This window comes from Ictidomys tridecemlineatus, chromosome 1 (assembly GCF_052094955.1).
Source record: "Ictidomys tridecemlineatus isolate mIctTri1 chromosome 1, mIctTri1.hap1, whole genome shotgun sequence".
NCBI classification, from domain to species: domain Eukaryota; kingdom Metazoa; phylum Chordata; class Mammalia; order Rodentia; family Sciuridae; genus Ictidomys; species Ictidomys tridecemlineatus.
This window is the reverse complement of record NC_135477.1, coordinates 120,727,520-120,754,086: the sequence shown is the minus strand read 5'-3', so window position 1 is coordinate 120,754,086 and position 26,567 is coordinate 120,727,520. Positions and strand designations below refer to the sequence as shown.

The 26,567-nt window shown below is 34.4% G+C and overlaps 1 protein-coding gene across 4 annotated transcripts in view; it reads right to left on the bottom strand.

The window, feature by feature from the left end:
• Ankhd1 (ankyrin repeat and KH domain containing 1) overlaps window positions 1-26,567 on the bottom strand; it is a 124,019-nt gene that overhangs the window by 72,296 nt on the left and 25,156 nt on the right. For all 4 annotated transcript variants that reach the window (XM_005327292.4, XM_078046339.1, XM_078046341.1 and 1 more), the window contains exons 2-7: window positions 16,785-16,938; window positions 12,597-12,753; window positions 10,882-11,029; window positions 9,147-9,294; window positions 4,439-4,672; window positions 2,324-2,418 (exon numbers count right to left, since the gene is read on the bottom strand). In XM_005327292.4, the coding sequence (XP_005327349.1) occupies window positions 2,324-2,418; window positions 4,439-4,672; window positions 9,147-9,294; window positions 10,882-11,029; window positions 12,597-12,753; window positions 16,785-16,938 (936 nt within the window). The remainder of the gene's footprint in view (window positions 1-2,323; window positions 2,419-4,438; window positions 4,673-9,146; window positions 9,295-10,881; window positions 11,030-12,596; window positions 12,754-16,784; window positions 16,939-26,567) is intronic.

Here is a 26,567-nt window from a genome sequence, read left to right as displayed (position 1 = left end):
AAACTTTGTAGGACACAGCTTAAACACTGCTGAGAAGCAAATTTACAACAGTTAAGCATCAGATTAGAAAAGGAAGTAACTCAAATCAATAATCTTTAAGGTCCCAACTCAAGAGATGGAAAAGGAATAACAAAATAAACTCAAAGAAAGCAGAGGAAATAATAGAGTGGAATTAAATAAAATAGACTATAGAAAATAAAGAAAAATTATAAAATCTAAAGTTGATTCTCTGGAAAAAAAAATCAACTAAGTTGATAAACCTTTAATTAGATTGTCAAAGAAAAAATGAGAAGAGTCAAAATTACTAAAAAGGAATAAAAAGAAGGAACATTAATACAGAAATAAAAGGGATCATAAAAAAGATTAAAAGAAGGAACATTAATACAGAAATAAAAGGGATCATAAAAAAATTCTATGAACACTATGCCAAAAAATTGTATAACCTAGATGAAATGGACAAATTCCTAAAAATACAAACTAGCAAAACTGACTCAAGAAAAAATACAAAATCTGAATAGACCAATGAAAAGAGAATTAATAGTCAAAATCATCCCATCTAGAGATTTTACTTCTAGACATACCCAACAGAAACAGTTACTATTATCAATCAAAAGACATACAAGAATATTCATAGCAGCTTTTGATCTGGAAATGACACAAATGTCCATCATAGCAGACTAAAAGAAAAAAAATGGTATATACAATGGAATACTAAACAGAAATGAAAAAAGAAAATTACTGTAAAATGGAACAAAATGAAAGAAGTCAGACACAAAAGAATACTTATTGTATTATATCATTTATATGAGGTTCAAAAACAGGAAAACTACTTTATGATGACAGAAGATACAAGAGGGTTTACTGTTAAAGAGGGGCATAAGTGAGTTTTCTGGAGTGCTATATCTTAATCTGGTTGTTATAAGGGTATATAAATATATAAAATTATAAAATTTCAAGCCATTACATTTGAGATTTGGCAGTCAGTTTACTGTATGTAAGTCGTACCTAACTTAAACACATTATAGTTTATTCATAATTTTTAAGAGTTTGAGAAAGTCGTTTCTAAAAGTAAATTCCTGGTTTACTCTGCAATCAAGAGAATCATTAAAGCAAATATATTAAATTTTCCAATTGTTAATCAGTTATACAGATTATTAGTTCATATTTTTTCTCCACAATGCACTCTACTGAATACCTTGAAATCTCATATATATTTGGTAGAACAGGATACAAGGGCTCTATTTGGAAATACATCAATACAGATGTGTCTTAAGAACTTTTCAGATTAAAAAAAAATGACGAAATTTCTGAAAAGCTGTGTAAATATGCCTGCAAATTCTTTGTCACACCACCTCATTAAGAGATGAACTTTATGCCCATCTCCCCCACTTGGAACTGTGCTGCCCCATGGTAGAAATGGTACTGTGCCAGTTTTTTGCCTCTTGAAATGCAATCCTTAGGATCCAGCTTTCAGTAAAGAAGCCCAAAAAAGTCACATGGAGAGAGCAACTAAGGTGAGAGAAGTCTCTTCGTTTCCGCTAACCTCATCAAGGTGCCAGACAAATGAGTTATATCATCTTAGAAATTCCACTCAGTCACTATCTGATGGCAGCTACATGAGAAACTCTCCCCTATTGAAAGAGATCAAGAGAACTACTCAATTAACCCAGAAATATGGAAGATTATTAAGTGCCTATTGTATTAAGACATTATATTTTGAGTGATTTGTCACAGCAGCAGTCAACAAAATAAGAATTAACAAAGGTAATGAAAAGTTTACTTAATCATATCTCAAACTTTGTACTTCGAGAGTCATTTTCTCACTAGTAAAGCTGCCTTCGAATTTCTTAGAATGCTTTGAATGTCTTTGATATATTTTTTATAGATACACATGTGTATGATATCTATGTACTTGGCAGAATTAAACATGATTATTCTCTTTGACAAAATATTTGGATTAAAAATTTATCCAACAGAAGCAATGTCTTTAAGGTTATATAGACTATCCAGAGTACACTCTTAAAATATTAGGAGGATATTTTGAGACTAATCTTCTTTATAAGGTTTTAATATCAAGCTATAAAAACATTAGAAATATGTCTACTATCTCCAAAATTAGTTTTATCACTATCTCTAAAGACAAATACATTACTTTAGGATTACATGTTACAGTCCGATTCCCAAAATACAGATATTCAAGCATTCACTGTGTTTAATTGAGAATTAGATAAGAAATTATATAAACCAAACATTAATTAATAATTTTCAGACATTTAAATACATGTCTTCTTATTAAATTTTAAGCAGGTGCAATTAAAATTACCATGCAAGCCTCCATTAAGGCAGTGTGCATCTCATCTGTTTTGTGCTCTTGATCTGCACCAGCTTCAAGTAGAAAGCGAACCATATCCAAATGGCCTTTAAAAAAAAATTTTAAGAATTGACTATCAATTGAATATGTAAGTATTAAAATAAAGCATCTTTTTCTTTCAGATGTCTACATACAATTCATGACTATTTATTTTAAATTCAATAAATAATGACAATTCTACAAAGCAAAACTCAAAAACAATAAGCAGGCTCTCATCAAGGTCCTATTATCTAGATTTTTAAAGACTAAATTGGTCCAAATTCTACTTAAGTAATACAATAATGATTATTTCTTAATTTTATCTCTATAAAATTACTTATCAAATCAAAACAATGCAATCAAATAGAAAGCCAGGTAAAGTATCTCTGGATCACATTTTCTAAAAAAAAAAAAAAAAAAAACAGCTTTAAAATAACCATAAACTCACTGTGGCAATAAGCAGGCAAAGAAAAATCCCTTTAAAATAATTCCAATCTTCTTGAAACATTTAATATATAAAAAGCCTTAGTAGTGAGTAAGAAAAAGACAAACACTCCAATAGAAAAATAAGTGAAGTATATGAAATGGTAATTTAAAAAACAAATACAAATGAATATTAAAAATGATGAAAAAGATATTAAACCTTCCTATTAAAGAAATAAACACTAAAATGAGACACCACTTTTTAACTATCAAAATGGCAAATATTAAAAAGAATAATACCCAGTGTTGGTGAGGGTGTAGGGTGGGATAAAGGGCACTCTCAAACACTGCTGGTGGGAGTGTAAATTGGTTCAACCTTTCTAGAAGGCAATTTGGCAATATGTATCAAAAGCCTTAAAAATGTCCATACCCTTTGACCCAGCAATTCCACTTCCAGGAATTTATCCTAAGGAAATAATCAGAGATTAGGCAAAAATGTCTGTACAAGAATGTTATCACAGTGTTTTTAATAATAGTGAAAAACTGGGAACAATTCAAGTGTCCAACAATAGGCAATAATGGTGTATCCATTTGATGTCTTTGGCAGAGACTGCTAGTAACCTATCCAAAATCCATTGTCTTATTCTTTCTTAATAACATAACTCTGATTTTATCTGGGTGACAACATGCTTAAATACTGAAAATCAACATTTTCCAGCCTCTCTTGTAGCAATGTGTAGCCAATGAGATGAAAGTGGGAGTTATAAGGCAAAAACTTCTTGAAAGATTCCTTAAAGGAAGCTTACTAAATTGGCATGGCCACTCCCTGTTTTGCCCTTACCTTTTTCAGCCTTCCTAGAAAATGAATTGTTGGGACCCTAACTACCATCTTGGCTTATAAGTAACTTTGAGGACAGAATTCATATACTAGGATGATAGAAAAATAAAATTCTATCATGATGACAAATAAACCCCATATTAGCTGCAGAGAACATACTCTTAAGACTTCTCTTTTTTTCAAATCATGCAACTAAGCTACTCACATAATTATATGTGATCATCAATAGTTATATTGCAAGAACATTTGTTGAGATGAGAAAATGTTTATGATATACTGTTAAATAAAATAAGCAGCCTATAAAATAGTGTTAGTGTATGATTATTTTAATAAATATACATGTGCTTCTTTATAAACATACTTAAAAACATACTGGAAGTACACTGCTAAAATATTATTTATAAGCTTCTTTACCTTTAGATGGTGACATTATATGTCATTTAAAAATTCCTTTGCACTTTAACATATTTTTCAGGTTTTCTGTATCAAGCGTGTATTAATATTTTTATGTGTGTATTATTTTTAAATAAAGGTGGGGAAAAATAATATTAAACAAAAGTTATTAAGTAATGGAAACCATCTCAGTCTGTACTAAGTGATTTGGTTGACTTCAGAGCTAATTAAATAAATTTAAATTAAAATAAAAGAAACATTCACTGGGAAACTATACTACAGAAAATACAGGCTAAAAATGGGCTTTCTATATAATCTCGTATAAACTACATAATCTTATAGCACAGATAAAACAAAGTTAACTCAAATACTCAATACTTGCTATTCAAAGTTGTCAATAAAATTATTACTATTCATACATATATAGAGAGTACCTTTGTAGCATGCAAGTGTAAGAGCACTTTCTTTGAATTCATTAGAATGAGTGTTGATGCCTGCACCATGATCTAGAAGGACTCTTGCAACTTCCACATGACCTGCACTGGCCGCTTCCATTAAAGGGGTATGTCCATTTTCATTATGATCTTCTATATTCGCACCTTCATTAAGTAGCACTTTCACAATGTCAACAAATCCTCCAGCACAGGCATAAGTTAGTGCAGTATTTCCTAATGAAGAACAAAGAGAAATATGAAACTGACACAAAATATAATTATAATCAGTTATAGTTCTTTAATTCCCTTACATAAAACACTACAACTACCATCTCAAGTTCTTTTGTTATTGTTGTTGTCACTAATTACAGAATTATCTTAATTTTCTCCTAATTAAAAGATGCTCTTAAAAGTCCAATACGGCTGGGAGTGGTAATGCATGCCTGTAATCCCAGTGACTTGGGAGGCTGAGGCAGGAGGATCACAAGTTCAAAGGCAGACTCAGCAACTTGGCAAGACTGTGTCTCAAAATAAAACATAAAAAAGGGCTGAGGATGTGGCTTGGTGATTAAGTGTCCCTGGGTTCAATCCTTGATACAAAGAAAAATAAAGGAAAAAAAATGCCCCTGTCTCAAAAGTCTGGGGATGTAGTTCTGTAATAGAGCACTCCTGGGTTCAATCCCCATTATCACCAAGGACTGGGGGGTATCAGTACAAAAGACCATATATTATAAGTGTCTGGGCAATATAAAATGCCTAGAAAAGATAAATCTGTAGTTAGAAAATAGACAAGTGGTGGCTAAGTCTGAAATTATTGAAATGGGCATAGGACTCTTTTGTGATAATAAAAAATATTCTAGAATTCTATTAGATTATACTGATGATGGAACAACTCTTGAAATCTAACAATCATTATTGTACCCTATACAAGTGAATTTTATCTCGATAAAGCTGTCGAGTTTTTTTGTTTGTTAGGTTTATGCTTTTCCAAAGAAGAAACAGCTATATTTGTACTGGACTTGAAAAGATGAATAGGATTCCTAAAGGAAAGAAAGGATATCTAATATCAAAGAAACTGGAAGTAAAAGCAAGTGACTAGAATGGTTAACATATACCCCAACAGAGCTGAAGTGCAGAGCTATGGTTTTAAAACCTGACCTCTCCCTAGAGGACTGCTTTGGAGTCTGGAAGGAACACGAACCTATATTTTTAACAATTTCCCTAAGTGATTCTAACATGCAGGCAGTAGGCACAGTTTGTTGAACAAAATGAACGAATGAATTAAAAACTGAGCCTGATTACAAATTTACTGGTGAGAAGATGAAGTAATTTCCTTCTGAAATCTTCTATTTTTCCAATGAAGTACAAGTTAAAGCCATCAATGGAAATGGGAAGGGGTACATGGTCGAGAAGAGTATTCCATTGAGCATCTGGAGGTGTAGAGAGGAGCCTATCAAGAAGTGTATGCTTGGGCTGGGGATATAGCTCAGTTGGTAGAGTGCTTACCTCTCATGCACAAGGCCCTGGTTTCAATCCCTAGCACCACAAACAAGTGTATGCTTGCCAGACACAGTACCACACAACTATAATCTCAACGGCTCAGGAAACTGAGGCAGGAAGATCGAGGTAAAAAAGCCAGCCTCAGCAACTTAGTAAGGCCCTAAGCAACTATTTAGAGACTTTGTCTCTAAATAAAACAGAAAAACAGGGCTGGGATGTGGCTCAGTGGTTAAGCACTCCTGAGTTTAATCCCCAGTACAAAAATTAAAAAAAAAATTTTTTTAAAGTATATGCTGTCTGCTTTTGAACTTTAAAAAAAAAAAAAGTAAACTTGACCTCAAGAAAGTCTTTTTCTCTCAAATGCAGCACTTCCTTTTTAAAAAACTAAAGATACAGGAACAATCCAGTGCTTTTCCAACTGTTTCAAATAACTTCAGAATCCCTATCCCCTCCCGGTTCCTCAGAAACCATGAAAGAAGACAAGCAAGGCCAGAGATTAGGAATTACATATGTACCTACAATATTTGAGTTTTGTTTTTTTTTAATATTTTTAGTTATAAATGGAAATGATACCTTTATTTTATTTATTTGTTTTTTATGTGGTGCTGAAGATCAAGTCCAGTGCTTGACATGTGCTAAGCAAGCTCTTTACCACTGAGCCACAACCCCATTCCCCCCTCATCTATACCTACTTTATTTTATAAAAAAAATTTACATATTTTTTTTAATTGTAGTTGGACACAATACCTTTATTTTATATGTGATGCTGATGATCAAATGCAGGGACTCGCACACACTAGGCGAGCGCTCTACCGCTGAGCCATACCCCCAGCCCTATATCTACTTTAGATCTCTTTTTTAATCTGTGTACAATTGTATCTGTGTTTCAATATACTATTTTGTTGTATATTTCTCAAAGGAGTATGTACCTAGCATGACATTGATAACCAGAATCAAAATCTTTATTTTATCATCTTAATTTAAATCTTTTGCTGTGGTTCAGCAATCAATGAATGCCCCTCCCTGCAAAAAACAAAAATGATGTTCTAGCAACACAATAGAATATTACACAAACCTTGCAAATGTTTATAAAGAGCTTTAAAAAAAAAAAAAGCAAAGTCAAACAAATTGCACATAGGGTTATGATTTCAACTATGCATCTTTTTACATTAAAAATATCGAATGGAACATGGCAATAGTGGTATTTCTGTGTCACAAAGATTGTGAGAATATTCCTTGATCTTTTTTACTTTCCTGCATTTCTCAAATTTTTTTGACAGTTACTGGGAATTGAACCCAGGATCTCACACACACTTGACAAGTGCTCTACCACTGATCTATATCCCAGCTCTTTCTATTTTATTTGGGGGCAGGGTTTTGCTAAATTGCCCAGCTGGCCTTGAACTTGTAATCCTCCTGCCTTAGCCTCCTAAGTAGCTGGGGTTACAGGCCTGTGCCACCATATCTAGCTTCAATGTTTCTATAATGAGCATATGTTACTTTTATAATCAGATAAAAAAATTAAGTAAGTAAATTTAGTAGTTTACCAATACTGTCTAAAATGTATTTTCTTTATGTAAATGTGAGATTTTCCAAATTAAATTAATACAAGGAGTCATTTTCAAGGGTTCAACCACAGTATTTGTCAAGCTAATCAGCTGAACTAAATGACAGGCAAAACAGTCCACTTTCCTAAGACTAACATTCTCATTCCATATAAAAATGGAAAAAATATAGGGAAACATCAGGTAGTAGTAATGATGATGGTAGTAGTAGGAGCAACAGTATCAATAGCAATAATGGTTTTTTTTAGTCATTTACATTATTGTCATAGCACTGAACCACTTAATATTCTATTGAAAAACTGTTACTGTAAAATTATGTTGTTGTACATTTATTTCTTAGTATTGTCTCTTTGATAAACTAAGTGAAAATATAATAGATATATTATCTTCAACCAGCCAAGTGCAGAATAGCAAATAAGAATGAACAAATACATTTTCATCAAATTAAATAAAATACTAAAAAATATTTGGCAAGCTTTAAATAAGTCTGTATTACTCTTCCATAACAAATGTATGTCTCCTAAAACTGAATTTTTAAAACTTTGTGTTAAAAGAATTGCAGAAGAACAAAAATACATTCAAATATTTTCTCAACTTTTCAAATACTTTAAATGTCATCTTGAAAAGTTGCTTTCAACACTTCTTTATCAAAAATATTCTACTGCAAGTTTCCTCAGCACAAGTAACTCATCAGTCTCATAAAATATTCTAATGTATTACTCACAATTACTATTTTTCTTTCATTATATAACTTAGAAAAACTTGACACCTTCTTTCTATGCATATTTATTTCTTAATGTTCTTTAACTTCTTTATCTTTACAGATTTATTCATAAGACAATTCATTGTTTTAGATATATTTTCCTCCTAACCATTATCTGTAACCTACATTTACTACGTGACTTAGCAAGGTATATATCCCCATCTGCATAACTTCGCCCAAAAAAACCCACTTTGTATTTTTTATTTTTTAGTTATAGTTAGACACAATACCTTTATTTTATTTATTTATTTTTATGTGGTGCTGAGGATTAAACCCAGTGCCCTTGCACATGCTAGGCAAGCGCTCTACCACTGAGCCACAACCCAAGCCCCAGGAAACACTTTTTTAAGACTATGACTCAAGGAAACTCATTACCAAATCTACATCTACAGCTCAAGACATACTACAAAGGCTGGTCATAGCTATCAGTCTGTGACACATCAATAACTAAGAGTAGTCCTTACTAGGGTAGCTTTTATGATACACAAGAATATCTTACCAGAAAATGTATTCAGCACAATTCACATGAAAAACCCTACCAGGTAAACATTCTCATGTTAATCTATAACCTAAAATCAAGGAATTACAGGAGATACACTTCATAATTTTGCCTCCTTATGGCATTACATATTATTGTGGCAAAAAAAAGAAACTGCAGCAGAAAAAGCATTAATATTGACCAAATAAATTATATTTGTTTTAAAGACTTTAGAAGATATCAAATTAATTTATATTTTCTTCAGAGATTCTACAGAAAAGCTAAGATATTTTTTCTATACAGTTTATACTGGGTTTCCCCAGGAATCAAACTTGTATCTCTCAGCTTACAATTACTTGTTATCAATTTATATACCAATGAACATTATCATTCTCTGCATACCTGTTGCAGACTGGGAGTTGACATCTGCATCATGAAGGAGTAATAATTTCACAATATCTAAATAACCTCCACTGGAAGCTGCCATCAAGGGAGTTATGTCTCCTTTGTTCCCTCGATCTTCAACATTAGCATGCATAGCTAGCAATACCTTTAAAACAAAAGAACATACACAGAAAGAAATTATCAATTCTTTTTTTTTTTTTTTTTAAAGAGAGAGTGAGAGCGGAGGGAGAGAGAGAGAGAATTTTTTATATTTATTTTTTAGTTCTCTGCGGACACAACATCTTTGTTGGTATGTGGTGCTGAGGCTCGAACCGGGCCGCACGCATGCCAGGCGAGCGCGCTACCGCTTGAGCCACATCCCCTGCCCATCAATTCTTACTATTAATAGTATTTCTAGAGAACATTGAATGGGGAAGATATTTTGGAGGGATGAGGAAAAATCAAAAGTAATCACTTTTGAGGAAAACACACAAATTTTTACTTTTCATAATGCCAGATCAGATGCTATATCTTATAATGCCATAATATATTAATCTTTAAATAAAGTAAGATCCCATTAGCCATCCTATTATAAAATGTGACTGTTATGGTCAAAGAAGTTGTGTTATAAAGCCAGGTGCAATTCTAATCCCAGAGGCTCGAGAGGCTGAGGCCAGAGGATCATGAGTTTTTCAAAGGCAGTCTCAACAACTTAGCTAAGAGGCCCTAAGTAATTCAGCAAGACCTGCCTCTAAATAAATAAAAAGGGGTGTGTGGGGGGGGCTGGGTTGTGGCTCAGTGGTAGAGCGCTCATCTAGCACGTGGGAGGCCCTGGGTTCCATCCTCAACACCACATAAAAATAAATAAATAAAATAAAGGTATTGTGTCTAAATACAAGTAAAAAATAAATATTAAAAAAAAAAGGCTGGGCTGGGGATGTGGCTCAAGTCGTAGCGCGCTCGCCTGGCATGCGTGCGGCCCGGGTTCAATCCTCAGCACCACATACAGACAAAGATGCTGTGTCCGCCAAATACTGAAAAATAAATATTAAAGTTCTCTCTCTCTCTCCCTCTTTCTCACTCTCTCTCACTCTTTCTTTAAAAAATAAATAAATAAAAAATAAATAAAAGGCTGGGGGGATGGGGATATAACTCAGGTGGTAGAATGCTTGCCTCACATGCACAAGGCCCTGAGTTCAATCCCTGGCACCACAAAAGAAGGGGCAGTGCTGGGATTATGGCTCAGTGGTTAAGGGCCCCTGGATTCAATCCCCAGTACCACTACCCGCCCCACCCAAAAAAATGTTGTGTCATGTTTCAGGTTATCTAACAAGACAGCAGTAAAACTACACTCACTAGATACAAATTAAACTGATAAAAATATGACTTTCCCAATATTGCTCTAACACTGAAGGAAAAACACTAAAAGAATTGGGATAATCTGAATGCAATGGAAATAAAGCACTTCTTGCTATTTTATCTGCATATTGTTTCTAAAGAAAAGTTTAAAATATAATTATTATTTCTATCAGTTTCTTATTCATTAGAACTAGTTTTGAGAAAGTGGTAGAAAAATGAACCACGCTCATTGCATGTACAGGCAATAAAATGAATTGTGTAAATTTATATTTTGCCTATTGCCAAAAAGGGAAAAGGGAAGTAGAGAACCTGGCCTTGAATTATAAGTAATAAAAATAAATAAAACATCAAAACCTTTCCACAATTTTAATTACTAAAGATTATTTCTGCTTACTTGTGCTAATTCATAATACCCTGCTGAACAAGCCAAACACAACAGGCTTTCTCCTTCTTCTGTATGTTCATTTACACTTCTGCCTTCATCTAGCAATTTGCGAACAGCATTCACATCTCCATCTGAACAAGCTTCTGCCAGACTGCGACTGAAAACAAAACCATTCAACAATTACCTGACATAAGAAGACTCAGGATCCTATGATAAATTACATCAAGTATAGAGTCACACATACAAAAATGATACTACAGAAAGAGAAAAATTATATTGTAGGAACATCTTATTTGCTGAGCATCCTGTCTGCAACTCTAATTATTCACATCAACAAAGTCAAAAAGTGAATTTGAAAATAACAATGTTTATCAATCAAAATTTTCTAATATATTACAATAGATTTTAAATAAAATCTTTTGCAGTATTAGATGCTTCAAATAATTTCCATTTACAATCTTATTTGGTAACAGTGAAGGTGAAAAATCTAAGAAAATAATTTTACTATAAAATGACTAACCATATCAGTGAATCCTAAATTTTATTGTGCATAAAATCACCCACATTTCTTATTAAAATGTAGATTCTTCAGGAGAAGGGAGGAAGGGAGAACTACTAGAGAATGACTGGGGGAAAAAAACTGTAGATTCTGGTGGTATGGTGGTAAATTCCTGTAATCCCCCCACTCGGGAAGCTGAGGTAAGAGGATCACGAGTTCAAGGCCATCCTTAGCAACTTAGTAGAACCCTGTCTCAAGATAAAAAATAAGAAGAAAGGAGGGGTTCAGCTCCATAATGCCCAGGTAGAGTACCCCTGGTAAATTCAATCCCTAGTACCACAAAAAGGAAAAAAAAAATGCAGATTCTGATTTAGTAATCTGGGGTAGGATCCAAGATATATATATATTTTTTTTAAGTTGTCAATGTGCCTTTATTTTATTTACTTATATGCATTGCTGAGAATTGAACACAGTGCCTCACACATGCTAGGCAAGTGCTCTATCACTGACCTATAACTCCAGCCCCAAGATATTGTATTTTTTTTATAGTTGTAGATGGACAGCATGCTTTTATTTGTTTAGCATTTTTTTTTTAATGCGGTGCTGAGGATCAAACCCAGTGCCTCACACACGCTAGGCAAGTGCTCTGCCACTGAGCTACAGCCCCAGCAACAAGATACTGTATTTTTAACAAGCTCTGATGTGATGCTCATGCAATATCTGAGTAGTAAGCAACTAGACTACAACATTAGTAACCCATTTCATTTATTACTTCTCTAGCAGCCAGTTTAGAGTTCACTACTATAACCTCTAGAATAAGTAACTTAGAAGTAGAAACCTGATTTTTGGTTTGCATTTCTTTTTTCTTTTTTTCTTGGTACCAGGGATTGAACCCAGGGGCATTTAACCATTGAGCCACAACCCCAGACTTTTTTTATTTTTTTATTTTTTTTTTGAGACAGGGCCTCACTAAGTTGAATTTGGATTTCTTATATACTCTAGTATATATTCCACATGAATACTCAATGAATAGGAGTTGGATGCAAGAATAAAAAGATCAATTTTATATCTAAATAATATACATACATTTATATACTCACTTAAAATGTAATATCCATTCTAATATCCATTTGGCTAATGTTTATAAACTCTTCCAAAAGATATATTTAACCAAAATTGGTAAAATCCACTCAAGGATGTTTAATAAACAGCATTAAACACATACGTGTCCACTTGTCCTGCATTGTGGCTGTTTTCTGCTCTCATCCGTGTCAGTGCAGCAGCAGCTTCATCCAAAGCACAACTAACCGAGGATGTCAATCTCCGGAGTACCTCAGGATCTGCAAAAGCTTTACCATCAGCAGTTGACAACTTGCCAATTCCTTTGTGACCGTCAATCAGGTAGTACAGGGGAAGAAAAGGCATAAAAGTACAAATTGTAATTACATTTCAAAACATCATTTTCTAGGGCAAAGAAAGGACATAGCCTCTATAGATATGGCTAATTGTCAAAGACAAGGTTGATAATTTCAATTCTGCCACTAATGTCAAGACTATGGCATAACCACCCAAATTTTAGTGCTTCCATCTTCACAATGCACTTATTAATTTATCTTCTGCCTAACTCCAAATAAAACTTAACAGGATGCTCATTGTTTCAAGTAAATAAGATTTAGAAGTTAATAGTCATACCATAAATCTCTGGTATAGGGTATATGTCTATGGTATTTTTGGTATTAATGAAGGAGATATTTTGTATAGTATGATCCTGCCTTTTTTTTTCCTACAGAGAACTGAACCCAAAGGCACTTTACCACTAACATCCTCATTTTTTTTTTTTTTTTTTGGAGATAGGATCTCCCTAAGTTGCAGAAGCTAGCCTCCTATCCAGCCTCCTGAGTAGTTGGGATTATTACAGATGTGTAGTCCCACATTTGACCTCTTTTTTTTTTTTTAATTATGTATGCTTAAACATCTACATGTAGTTATATTACTACAGGATAAAAGCGAGGAAGTATATATACACCCTTGATAGACAATGAAGGTCTATCTACTTGTTATCTACTTAGTACATTTCATATTGCTTTAGCTATATTATAATAGGTGTGTATTTAAAATTTAAGTTTTTAGCTTTTTTGGGGTGGGGGGTACCAGGGATTTAGTCCAAGGGTACTTAACCACTGAACTACATCCCTAGCCTGTTGTTTATTTTTTATTTTTATTTATTTATTTTTTGTGGTGCTGGGGATTGAACCCAGGGATCTGTGCATGCAAGGGAAGCTCTACCAACTGAACTATATGCCCAGCCCTTAAAATTGAAGGTTTTAATGTTCTTTTTTTTTAATGTTTTATTTTTAGTTGTATACAACACCTTTTATTTTATTTTATTTTTATGTGGTGCTGAGGATCGAACCCAGGGCCTCGCATGTGGTTGGTAAGCACTCTACCGCTGAGCCACAACCCCAGCCCTTAATGTTCTTAAAAAAAAAAAAAACAACGAATTTATTTAGCACTTCATAAATGATTACATATAAAAATATTCAACAGTAGGGATGGGATTGTAGCTCAGTGGTGGAGCGCCTGCCTAGCATGTGTGAGGCACTGGGTACCACATATAAATAAATAAATTAAAAATAAAGGTCCATTGACTACTAATAAAAATATATATATTTTTTAATAGTATCTAGAGTAAAGATAGATCAAAATATGCATGTGATTAAAGTTCTTGACATGGTCTCAATTTTTTCTAAGAATCTCAATGTTAAAGAAAAGAGTATTCTCAGCTCTGCTTTAAGTTAAATTAGTGACAAGAATTTTTTCATGGGCTATGGATCTAGGAGGTAGAGGACTTGACTAGCATGTGCAAGGCCCTGGTTATTCAATTCCCCAATATCACAAAAACAAACAAACCAACAAAATCCAGCTATCTTCCTTAAGAAAGGTTGGTAATGTTTACCATGATCTCATAACTAAAAACACAAAAATAATTCTATAAATTCCACTAGAATGCTATAGGCTCTACACAATGTTCAAAAAGCAAATTAAAATATTTGCTGCACACACACACAAAAATGTTCACTAAACAATTGTCTTAAAGGCTGGGGTTATGTAGCTCAGTGATACAGCATTTGCCTAGCTTGAGTGAAAGCCCTGGATTTAATTTCCAACACCACACACACACACACACACACACACACACAAAAAAAAAAAAAAAAAAAAAAAAGGAAAAAAAAATTTAAATACTGTCTTGCATAGGTCTTAGAAAAAGGCACACTATTTTTAAATATATTTGACAGTTTCTTTGGACACAACATCATAACCATCAATGTCAAGAGTTTAAATTGTTAAAATATACAAAAATTTAAAATTTAATCTTTTCTGATACTTCCTGAAAGATAACTATTATTTTCAAGATTTATTTTCTCTTTCATAATATAGGTTATAAAAACAAGTCACTCTAAGATATATCTTGCTATTTATATCAGTCATACTATAAACCAAAGAAAAAGGGAGAAAGAATGCTTAATGAACCCCAAAAACTCTGAATGAGAATCATGATATACACATTAGAAAAAGTTTAAAATTCTTAACTGGGGAGATCACAGAATAGTTCTCACAACAGTTTTGTAGCCTAAACCAGAAAGTAATATATACTACCAACCATAAACAAATTTGGGCTTGGAAAGGAACAGAAAATTAGTCCTTATAAGACCTGGAGAAGAGAAATACCTTTCATATTTCTCTCTTATCTAAGCAAAACAAAACAAAGTAAGGTTCTAAAACACAGAAAAATAAATAAATAAATTAGATGTAACATAGCAATGACATTTCAGATCTAATACAATATATGCATAACTCATAACTAGGAGATTCACAAGAGATCCAGACTAGGAGGGAAATCCAACATAATCCATCTTTACATTTTGTTTCTTTTTAATTATCAGTCTTTGCTGGATACTTAAGTATTTTATTCCATCTAATCTTAAGATTCTATCAGTTTAAAAGACACAAAGACCAAAAGTTAATCTGCTACAAATTATATTATATGCTTTTATGCCACTATGCTTTTCCATAACAGGAAAGTTTAAAGAGTTTCAAGATATTGAGTAAATATTTTCCTAATGCAATGTCTGTTTCCAAGAACAATATAAAAATGTTAATTTCCTTCATGTTTTACTTTTCCCCTAGTCCTTAACTGACAAAATACAAATTTTTCTTATTATTTTAAAGGCTGCTGTGATCTTTCTGAATGTCTCTTTAATGTTTATTAAAGTATTCACTCATAAGCTGAAAGAAATTTTCTATACATTTTTAAACCTTGAGTATTCCACATCTTAACAGCATTAATATAGGATAAGGTAAAAATATGGCACCCTAATAAGCTTCTATGCACTTTTTTTAATGTTATAAATTATTCATCTAGATGAAATTCTTATGTGTGTATAATGTGCATGCATAAATGCATTAAACAAATAAAAGGAATGCTATACAAAGTGAACATATTGCAAAAAGGTCATATTCAGAGATTATAAAAATTTTTGCATTTAGGAGTGATAAAAGGTTTTCATTAAAATGCCATGAAAACTTTGTATAGTAAATAACGAGCAGATTATACAATATAAAATAATATGTACTATTTTGAGAAGGTATGTTTTTATCACAAATTTTTCTTTTATGATACTTCAGAACAAATAATTGACATAGCTTGACATGTTTTAGTACAAGTTTATGTTCGTTTTTTTATTTAAATGCCTATTATGTAGGAACTAGGATTGTAGTTCAGTGGTAGAGCAACTGCCTAGCACGTGTGAGGCACTAGGTTCAATCCTCAGCACCACATAAAAATAAATAAATAAAGGTATTGTGTCCATTTACAAATAAAAAAATTTTTAAAGATGTCTATTAGATAAAAAGAGCTATTTTTAATTAAGTTACACACTGATTAAAATGAATAAGTAGGCCAGACACAGTGGTGCATGACTGTAATCTCAGCGGCTGGGGAAGCTGAGACAGGAGGATCGTGAGTTCAAAGCCAGCTTCAGCAACTTATTGAGGCACTAAGCAACTCAGTGAGGCACTGAGGTTTGCCCCTAGGTTCGAGCCCTAGTACCAAATTAAAAAAAAAAAAAAAAAAAAAAAAACTACAGTTGAGTCACTCATTGCCTTCAGCCAAGAATTATTTTTTTTTTAATATTTACCTTCTAGATACCCTAGCCCCAGCCAAGAATTTTTTTAAAATATAAAATGTGAACATTTTCTTTAGGAAATAAAAAATAAATTTTACAGTGATTGCATATTTCGTATGTTACATAATTTGAGGATAATCTTGTATAACTTTATAGAGAGATCTAGACTTTATAAAGAGATTAAAATAAATAAAGTAATCAAAAAAAAAAAAAAGAAAAGAAAGTACCTGCTGCTTCAAGCAATGCTTCTAGTCGTGCCTGTGTTTCTGGATCCACAGTGCGTAAGTCTGCTCCTTCTGCAGTACTCGACAAGAAGATCTCTGATGTTGTTTTAAGCACTGGGTTATCCAAGTCTTCTTGGTCCAAAATAAATGATTCGACCTATTGAACATGTAAAATCCAAAAAACGATTATCAATATGATTAGAACAACTGTAAAGTAATAATATGTCTTCTTTGGCTGGGGATGTGGCTCAAGCGGTAGCGCACTCGCCTGGCATGCACACGGCGCTGGGTTCGGTCCTCAGCACCACATACAAATAAAGATGTTGTGTCCGCCGAAAACTAAAAAAAAAAGAAATATTAAAAAAAAATTCTCTCTCTCTAAAACAAAAAATAATAATAATATGTCTTCTTATATAACCAGTACTTTTAGAAACATGGGGCTATATGGTCACAGACTTTGAGGACGCATTCTGACTATCAAGTAATCTTCAAACATAACAGGTAAACCCAGACATACTAAAGTTTCCTGGAGAACACTCTATCTTCTATGTCTAAGCAATACTTTTACTGAAATAAATACATGAACATAACCCCTAGGAAGATGTATACTGTATACAGCACTAGAGAATTGCTTTTTTTTAAAAAAAAACTGATAGCACAGATAGGTCATTAAGGTATAGTTTTCCTCTCTACTAAATAATTTATCCAATTTCTAACCCCGAAATAAAAGTCTTAAAAACACACTAACAAACACCTAGAGTCCTATAGATAGAAAAACTCCATGAGTTTAGAAACAATACCTATTTATTCACTGTTCTATCCTGGGACTAAGAGTACCTGGTACATAGCAGGTATTCAATACATACTTGCTGAAATGAATGAGCCATATAAGCAAAAAAAAAAAAAAAAAAAAAAAAAAAGAAAGAAAGAAAGAAAAAAAAATCAACATACAAAATTAGTTAATTCCAAGTGAATTTTGTTATGCACAACCTCCCTGGTAAGCAGTTTGAAAATTTGTTAACAAAATATGTTTTAAAACTCATGTCCTTGCTGGGCACTGTAATTCCAGCAACTCAGGAGGCTGAGGCAGGAGGACAGCAAATTCAAGGCCAACTTTAGCAACCTGGCCAGACCCTCAGCAACTTAGTAAGACACAGTCTCAAACTAAAAAGGATCTTTAGTATCACCACCAAAAAAAAAAAACGAAAAACAGATTTTGAAAACATATTAAATGGCACAGGAAAATATTAATAAAATTAACTGAAATCTGGCCGGAGATCCAGAGGAGAGACCCGCCCACCCCACCATACCGTGGCCAAGAGATCCGGAGGAGAACCACCCCATACTGGGGTTCCTTATTCAAAAAAGTGTGGCTCCACAGCCCAACATCAGAGTACATATAGGCTTGAGAGCTGCCACTGCCACGAAACTGAGATATGGCTGCTTCTATCAAGTGACAACAATAAGGACCTGGTAAGACATCACCAAGTTCCCTGTGGGCCTGGCTGCACCAGAGGATTCTCTCTACTAGGGGTGCTAAACGTTATCCTGTCTTGCAGGGGGTTGCCTATCTCGTTTCTCCTATTAACAGTCAACTTCTAATGATTACCCTCTCACTTGTTATATAATTTAATACCTTCATATTCTCATATCCTACCTCATAAATACCTCAGCCAACCCCCCAGTACCCCCTTCTACCATTAGAAACTGTAAACCATTATGCAAACCTATTGACTATATGGTAGAAGTTAACCAAACTCATCATTTCTGATTATAGTGACAAAACTAAATGTAAAAATGGAAGCTTAATGATATATGGCTGCACGTTGGGTATACTGAGTGCTGTAAGATTGATCTCTCCCTTAAAAGTGAGGCATTGGGGGACTGGGGTTGTGGCTCAGCAGTAGAGTGCTCACCTAGCAAACGTGGGGCCCTGGGTTTGATCCTCAACACCACATAAAAAATAAATAAAACAAAAGTACTGTGTCCAACTACAACTAAAACATTTTTTTTTAAAAAGTGAGGTATTGTAATCTATAGGGACACTATAAGACAAAAGTGCAGAAGCTGTAATACCTCTGATCTACACTGCAAGAGAGGAAGACACATAGACATCATGAAAAAACAAGGGAGGAAAGTGCCCCAAACAAACCAAGATACTACAACAACAGAATCCATAGAGAGTACAGCAGGTGAAATGTCAGAGAAGGAGTTCAGAATATACATAACTAAAATGATCTGGGAATTAAAGAATGACCTAAGTGAGCAGATACAGGCAAAAATGGATCACTCCAACAAAGACATAAGAGAACAAATACAGGTGACCATGATCACCCCAACAAAGAGAAAAGAGAGCAAAGACAGATTGCAAGAGATCACTTCAAGAAACAGAGATACTGGGGGTGGGGGTGGGTGGAACAGAAACCCTTGAAATGAAAGAAACAATAAGCCAATTAAAAAACTCAATAGATCACATCACCAATAGACTAGATGACTTGGAAGTCAGGATCTCAGAAACCCTTGAAATGAAAAAAACAATAAGCCAATTAAAAAACTCAACAGATCACATCACCAACAGACTAGATGACTTGGAAGTCAGGATCTCAAACAATGAAGACAAAATAAACAATCTTGAAAAAAAGTTGACCTTTATTGTGAAAATGGTAAGAAACCATGAACATTATGGGATACCACCAAATGACCAAATTTAAGATTTACTGAGATAGAGGAAGATTCAGAGATTCAAACCAAAGGAATGCACAATCTCTTCAATGAAATAATATTTGAAAATTTCCCAAGCATGAAGAATGAAATGGAACATCAAATACAAGAAGCTTATAGGACACCAAATGTACAAAATTATAACAGATCTACACCAATACACATTATAATGAAAATGCCTAGCATACAGAATAAAGATAGAATTTTAAAAGCCACAAGCAAGAAAAATCAGATTACCTACAAGGGAAAACCAATTCAGATCTCAGCAGCTTTTTCAACCCAAACTCTCAAAGCCAGGAGATCCTGGAACAACATACCAAGCTCTAAAAGATAATGGATGCCAACCAAGAACCTTATATCCAGCAAAATTAAGCTTCAAATTTGATGATGAAATAAAAACCTTCCATGATAAACAAAAGCTAAAAGAATTTATAGCAAGAAAGTCTGCACTACAGAACATTCTTGGCAAAATATTCCACAAGGAGGAAATGAAAAACAAGGAAAATATGCAAACTATAATAAAGGAAAAGCCAATCAAAGAAGAAACTAAATCAAGTTAAATACCAAAAATAAACAAAAATTACAGGTAATACAATTCATATATCTTTCAAGCACTTTCAATAAATTTTACACATAAAAATTTTAACTACAATATCATCTAATTTTTCAGGGTTTTGTTTATTTTGTATTTTTTGTTTTCCATTTCTCTTCATAAAATTACACAAATATTTTCTTTAAAAGTTTTAGCATTTTATACATTATATTTTAATATATAATTAATCTGGTATGTGTACATATTTTACTTTCTTGTAATTATAAAAAACCGTTATTCAAGATTCAAGGGTGAAAAAATCAAGGGTAAAAATTGTTTAATAAGGTATTTATAAAGGTAAGGGCAAGGTTGAGGGAAACCCGTTAGAGTCTGTAAACAAGTCAGGATGGTGCCTGGTATTTTGCCAGGGGGAGTGGTTTGTGAGGTGGTGCCAGTGAGCCATTAAGTGTGGAAGTTTCTTATTAGTTGACTGCTGTATCTAGTTTATGTTAAATAAGATAAGCTGTGTGGAATGTATAAATACCTCTGTTGTCCTACAACAAACGGCTCCCACTCCTGCTGTATCAATGTACACAAGTTGTTCGTCACCCCCCCATCACCCCCCCCCATTATTTTGCTGCAGCCGGACCGAAGCAGATAGAGACCCGGGACACTCGGGGGTGACGAAAAAAAAAAAAAAAAAAGCTGCCCATCAGCAAAACTCCTCATCCCTAGACAGAAAGGGCGAGAGGAAAAATGGCCATTTCGAGAAAATGGAGAAGATTGATGCCGTATGTTTGTGTCTTGTTTTGTCTTGAAATGTTGTATTGTCTTTGTGATGAAAATATGGAAGGGGTGTTAAGTAAATTACTAAGGGAAGGAGGCACCCCAGTGGAATCAAGAGCAGTTAGGGCATGTGTTGATAAAAGCCCAAGAACTCTAGTCAGAAAGAAAAAGAAAGTTCAGAAGAAGAAGGATTATCAGGAAAACAGTTGCAGCAAAAGGCTATTACTAAATACTTTTCGTTACCGGAGGGTGCGTGAACTGGTGCGGCGGCTGCCACGTGCGCGAGCCGGTCATGGCGCAGCAAAGACTTTCCAAGTGGCGGCAGCCGGCTCTTCCCCGCCCCCTGCCCTGGCAGTGGGATGCCACTGTGAGAGCCCAAATCCAAACCTGACCTGGAGGCACAGTCTCGCAGGCTCTTGCTCCCTGTGCCCAGTGGCAGTTTGAGTCAGGGACGCTTCCTGGGATTCTCCCCAGACTCTCTCCGGGGCCATCTGGGGCTGCCCGGGACGCTGCAGGCAGAAGATGGCCCGCGTCCCTGAAGTTTGATCATTTCCAAGGCCAGTAAGGCTTATTTCAAATGTAAAAAACCTTGAGATAATGTACTAAATTGTTCAGAAGGTTGTTTTCTTAGTGCCTGCTGGAATACTACAGGATTTTCTTTAGCCAGCATTGCTAGAGTTCTTGCCTTCATCCCAGTGCCAGTGAAGACGAAGGTGGAAGAATTTCCAGTGTTGCTGAGAACCGCACGAGACTTCAGACCAAGCTAGCTGCCTGCAGAACTTATCTGGATTGTGATTTAGGCTAGCTGCCTACAGAACTTACCTGGACTGTGAGTTACCTGGACTGAGACAACAAACTGTAATCTACAACAAATTGTAACTCGGTATCTTTCCTAATGGTGTCATTACTGGTATAATTTTTCCAAGGGCTTCTTGCATAGAGCCATCAATTGGCTTGGTATTGTGACATTTTGTATCCTCCCCTTCTGCTTGTAGCAGATTATTTATGGTGTTTGTGTAAAAACCACTATGGTTGTTATTTAAATTAAACAAAAGGGGGAAATGTTAGAGTCTGTAAACAAATCAGGATGGCGCCTGGTATTTTGCTAGGGGGAGTGGTTTGTGAGGTGGCGCCAGCAAGCCATTAAGTGTGGAGATTTCTTATTGGTTGACTGCTGTATCTAGTTTATGTTAATTAAGATAAGCTGTGTGGAATGTATAAATACCTCTGTTGTCCTACAATAAATGGCTCCCACTCCTGCTGTATCAACGTACACAAGTTGTTCGTCATACCCCCCCCACCCCCCACCCCCGTTATTTTGCTGCAGCCGGACCGAGGCAGAAACCAACAAATTTTGTGAAACACCTTTCCTTCTGTAGACTTGGAGAGGTAGGAGGTGAAAGAAGAGAGAGCCATTATGAAAAACTTGTAGGAGAAGGTGAACTAACTGAAGTTATTCCTACCAAAAGCAAAAAGAAACCAACTCACAGTCTAATAGAGTCTTATAGGGAAGAATAAAGCACCTCGCACTACTCTTGTATACTCTAAGTTCATCTCTTTGGTGTCCCCTTTCTGATGGAACTCAACAAGAAACCACATGACAAGGGGACTTATCCTGCAGCCTACAGCATATGTCTCACCAAAAGGTGAAGATGGAGAAAAGATCCAATATGGCAGCCATTAGTTACATGAGGCTATGGAGTATTTGAAATGTGTCTACTCTGAATTGAGGTGTGCTATGTGTTAAATAAACATTAGGTTCCAAAACAATTATTTTCTTTGCAAATTATGTTGATAATCTATTGGGTTAAATGAAAATATATTAAAATTAATTTCTCTATTTGTTTAAAAAAAAAGAAGAAAAAGAGAACACAGTAACATAGTCTGTATCTTGACTGTAGTACTATACATCCATATTTATGTTGTCATTTTTTATATTGTGTTGTCAAAATCCATATAACTATAAAACAAAATAGGGCAAATTGTAGCATACAAAAATTATATCTCAACAAACATAACTTTAAAAAGAAATCTAGTTCATGAAGTGTTTTAACAGTATTGGGCACATACTAACCACCTGATAAATAATAGCTATTGTTATAACTGATTAAAACAACCAGCATCACACTGTTTCATAGTGGGGTAGGAAAGGGGAGCATGGGAGCATAGGGCAAAGGGGTGGGAGGGGAAGGGGTTAAAAATGATGGTGGAATGAGATGGACATCATTATCCAAAGTACATGTAGGATAAGAAGGGTGTGAATATACTTTGAATACAACCAGAGATATGAAAGATTGTGTTCTATATGTGTAATATGAATTGTATGCATTCTGCTGTCATATGTAACAAATAAGAATTTTAAAATTTAAAAGTAAACTAAAAAATAAAAAATTAACTGAAATCCACAAAATGTTATGATCCTTATTTTGCTAAAAGGACATGTGTGCATGCATGTAAATTTGAACATATGCATATTCATGTTTACACTCCTAAATACAGATCTGTATACTTATATGTCTATAATATGTGAATAGCATAGCCAGGTAGGTTAACATATTTATAAATACATTTTAAAAAAAGAAACAGAAAGACTAAGTACTTCTTCCAGGACACAGCTAATAAATGGCAAAATCAGATTTCAAACCCAGACCATATGGGTAGAGAGTCCCATGTGGTTAAGTTCTGTTAACCATCCCATGTGGTTAAGTACTGTTAACCACTGGGATATTCTATTCCACACATTTTACAAAAGACCACGATATTTGGAATTCATTATTTGAGATATTTGGCTAGTTGATTGGGGGGAGCCATTCTCGCACGTGATTGGGCACTCCCTGATTGGGTGTGAGGCATTCAGGCCAAACTGTGTCGGAGCTATCCCCACCCTCTCCAGGTGTGAGAGCCTGTCCATGTGGGGGTGTGACTGACCATTGACCCTGAGACCAATCACTGACCCTGACCTTGGAATGTTGCCCCACTCGACCTTCATTGGATGGAATTTTCCCTGAAATTTCTTGTTCCCCAATAAAAGGCCACTCTCTGGCGTTCTCTCTCTCTCTCTCTCTCTCTCTCTCTCTCTCTCTCTCTCTCTCTCTCTCTCTCTCTCTCTCTCTCTCCTGCTAGTCCTGAGTAAGCCTTGCTGCCCCACCGGGTGGTTTGAGGCAAGAGCTAGAGGGAGGGCCGTCTCGGACCTGGTCAAAGAAAAAGATAATTAAGTTTTGTGTGTTTACTTCGATCTCACTAGTTAACTTCTATGCTACGAACCTCTTGTATGAAACCAGCGTCCTGGTCTCGAGGTGGAATTGATAATCTATTTTTGTATTGGACATTAAATAAAGATACCCTACTAAACACAGTAAAGTTAAAATAATTTAGATATATTTCATTAGTAGTGATGCACTAAGTCATGTAAAATACTGCAACACACTTTAACATTTAATTATATTCAAAGATAACATCCTATTCCATGCCAATAGATATATTATATAATCAGCTGTCGATGGCCTTGAAAGGCACCTGCTTATACTAAGAGCTTATTGCAAAGCTGAGAAATTATATTTGCAGATATATATAACCACCAGTTGGGAACATAAATAAAACCATCATTCCAGTGGGAACATTCTAGAATGTTTCTTATGAAAGATAGTTACATATTAACATTTTATAAAAAATATTATGTTCATAAAACATTTAAAAAATCCAAGTTAAGGAATTTCAGTTCTCTCTTTCATTTTCCCAATATTTGCTAAAGGTTTATTATATACAAAGCACCATGAGAATATAAAAGAAATAAAGGCTTCAATTATTATAAAAGGCCTCAAAGAAAAACATATGGTACAACTATATGCATTAAGGAGCAAGAAATCACTTCCAGCTCTAGTAGGGTTTGAAGGATGCATATGATTTTTATAGATGATTAGGCATAAGGGTGGAGGAGGGCAGGAGAGTAAATGTGTTTCAGTTAGAGGAAAGGAGTGAAATAAAAAATGAGAAGATGAATTTGAGAAGTGATGAATGATCTAGTCTCAAAAAAATGTAAGGTTCTTCATGCACTGCTTGTAGAAACATAAATGGTGCAGTCGCTGCTATAGAAGACAGTTCAAAAGTTAAACATAAAATTAACATATCACCAGTTATTCCACTCTTAGATACAAACCTAAGAGAACTTAAAACACAATACTTATACAAAAACTTATATACAAATGTTCACAGCTACATTACTTATAATAGCCAATAAGTGGGGGGGACCCCAAATGTCCATCAGCAGATAAATGGGTAAACAAAATATGGTATATACATACACTGGAATATTATTTTAAAAAGACTTAAATACTAAGACATGCCATAATGTGAATGAACCTTGAAAATACTATGTTTAGTGAAAGAAGTTAGACGTAGAAGTTCACATATTGTATGATTCTATTTATACGAAATGTCCACCAAGGGCAAATCCATACAGACAAAAATAGATTAATGATTGTCTTGGGAGTAGGGGAAAGAAGACTGTTAATGAGTCTGTAGTTTCATTCTGAAATGATAATGATGTTCTGAAATTAGACAGTGGTCATCTCTGTACAATCTATGAATATACTAAAAAACATTGCAATATAATTTTAAATGCTAAATTTTAGGAATGTGAGTTACACCACAATTTAAAAATGACATAGTATACCTAAGATATAATTATGGCAATAAGAACAAATATGGATGGATTTGAATAGATCATATAAAGGGTAACATATTGTTCATTTGCCCATCTGAGTCCTACAGCTAAGAAGAAAAAGAACAGCATTACTGCCTTTCTGGGTGCCAAGAACATTAAGAATCATGTTTTTAAACATATTCCTAAGTGTTTGGGAAAAATTAAGTTCAAAAGAAAAACAAAACACAGATACAATCTTTGTCTTTAGAAGGCTTATAACTTCTCTTTGAAATTCACAATACATAACTCACTAAATTTAATTGTTCTATATCTTAAAAGTAAAGGTAAATTCAAATATATATTTATTTTTTAATTGCAGTTGGACACAATACCTTTATTTTATTTTTATATGGTGCTAAGGGTCAAACCCAGGTCCTCGAACATGCTAGGTAAGCACTCTACCACTGAGCCACATCCTCAGCCCCTAAATTCACATCTTAATAGGCAACAAGACATAAAGGAGAAAATACTGCACTAGAGATCAGGAGAATTAGGTTCAACTACAAGTTCCATATTGTTTCACAATACAGGATCTCAGATTTTTAACCTCAGATGTATCACTCAACCTTTGTGACATTCAATTTCTTCCTCAAAAACAAAGACAAGCTGGGCATAGTGGCAAACGCCTGTAATCCCAGCAACTCAGGAGGCTGAGACAGAAGGATTGCAAGTTTGAGGCTAGCCTCAGCAACATAGCAAGTTCCTAAGCAACTTAGCAAGACCCTGTTTCAAAAAAAAAAAAAATTAAAAAGGGCTGGGAAAGGTGGCTGGAATTGTGGTTCAGTGGTAGAGTGCTTGCCTGGCATGTGTGAGGCCCTGGGTTTGATCCTCAGCACTGCATATAAATAAATTAAATTAAAGATCCATTTACACCCAAAAAATATTTAAAAGGGGGGGGGGCTGGGAATGTAGCTGAGTCATAGACCACCCCTAGGTTCAATTCCCAGTTCCAAAAAAATTTTAAATAAAAATAAACAAAAAAAAAAGACACTTGTGGGAAGAATCCTAGAATGAATTACAGTTATGCAAAACTCTATACATATAT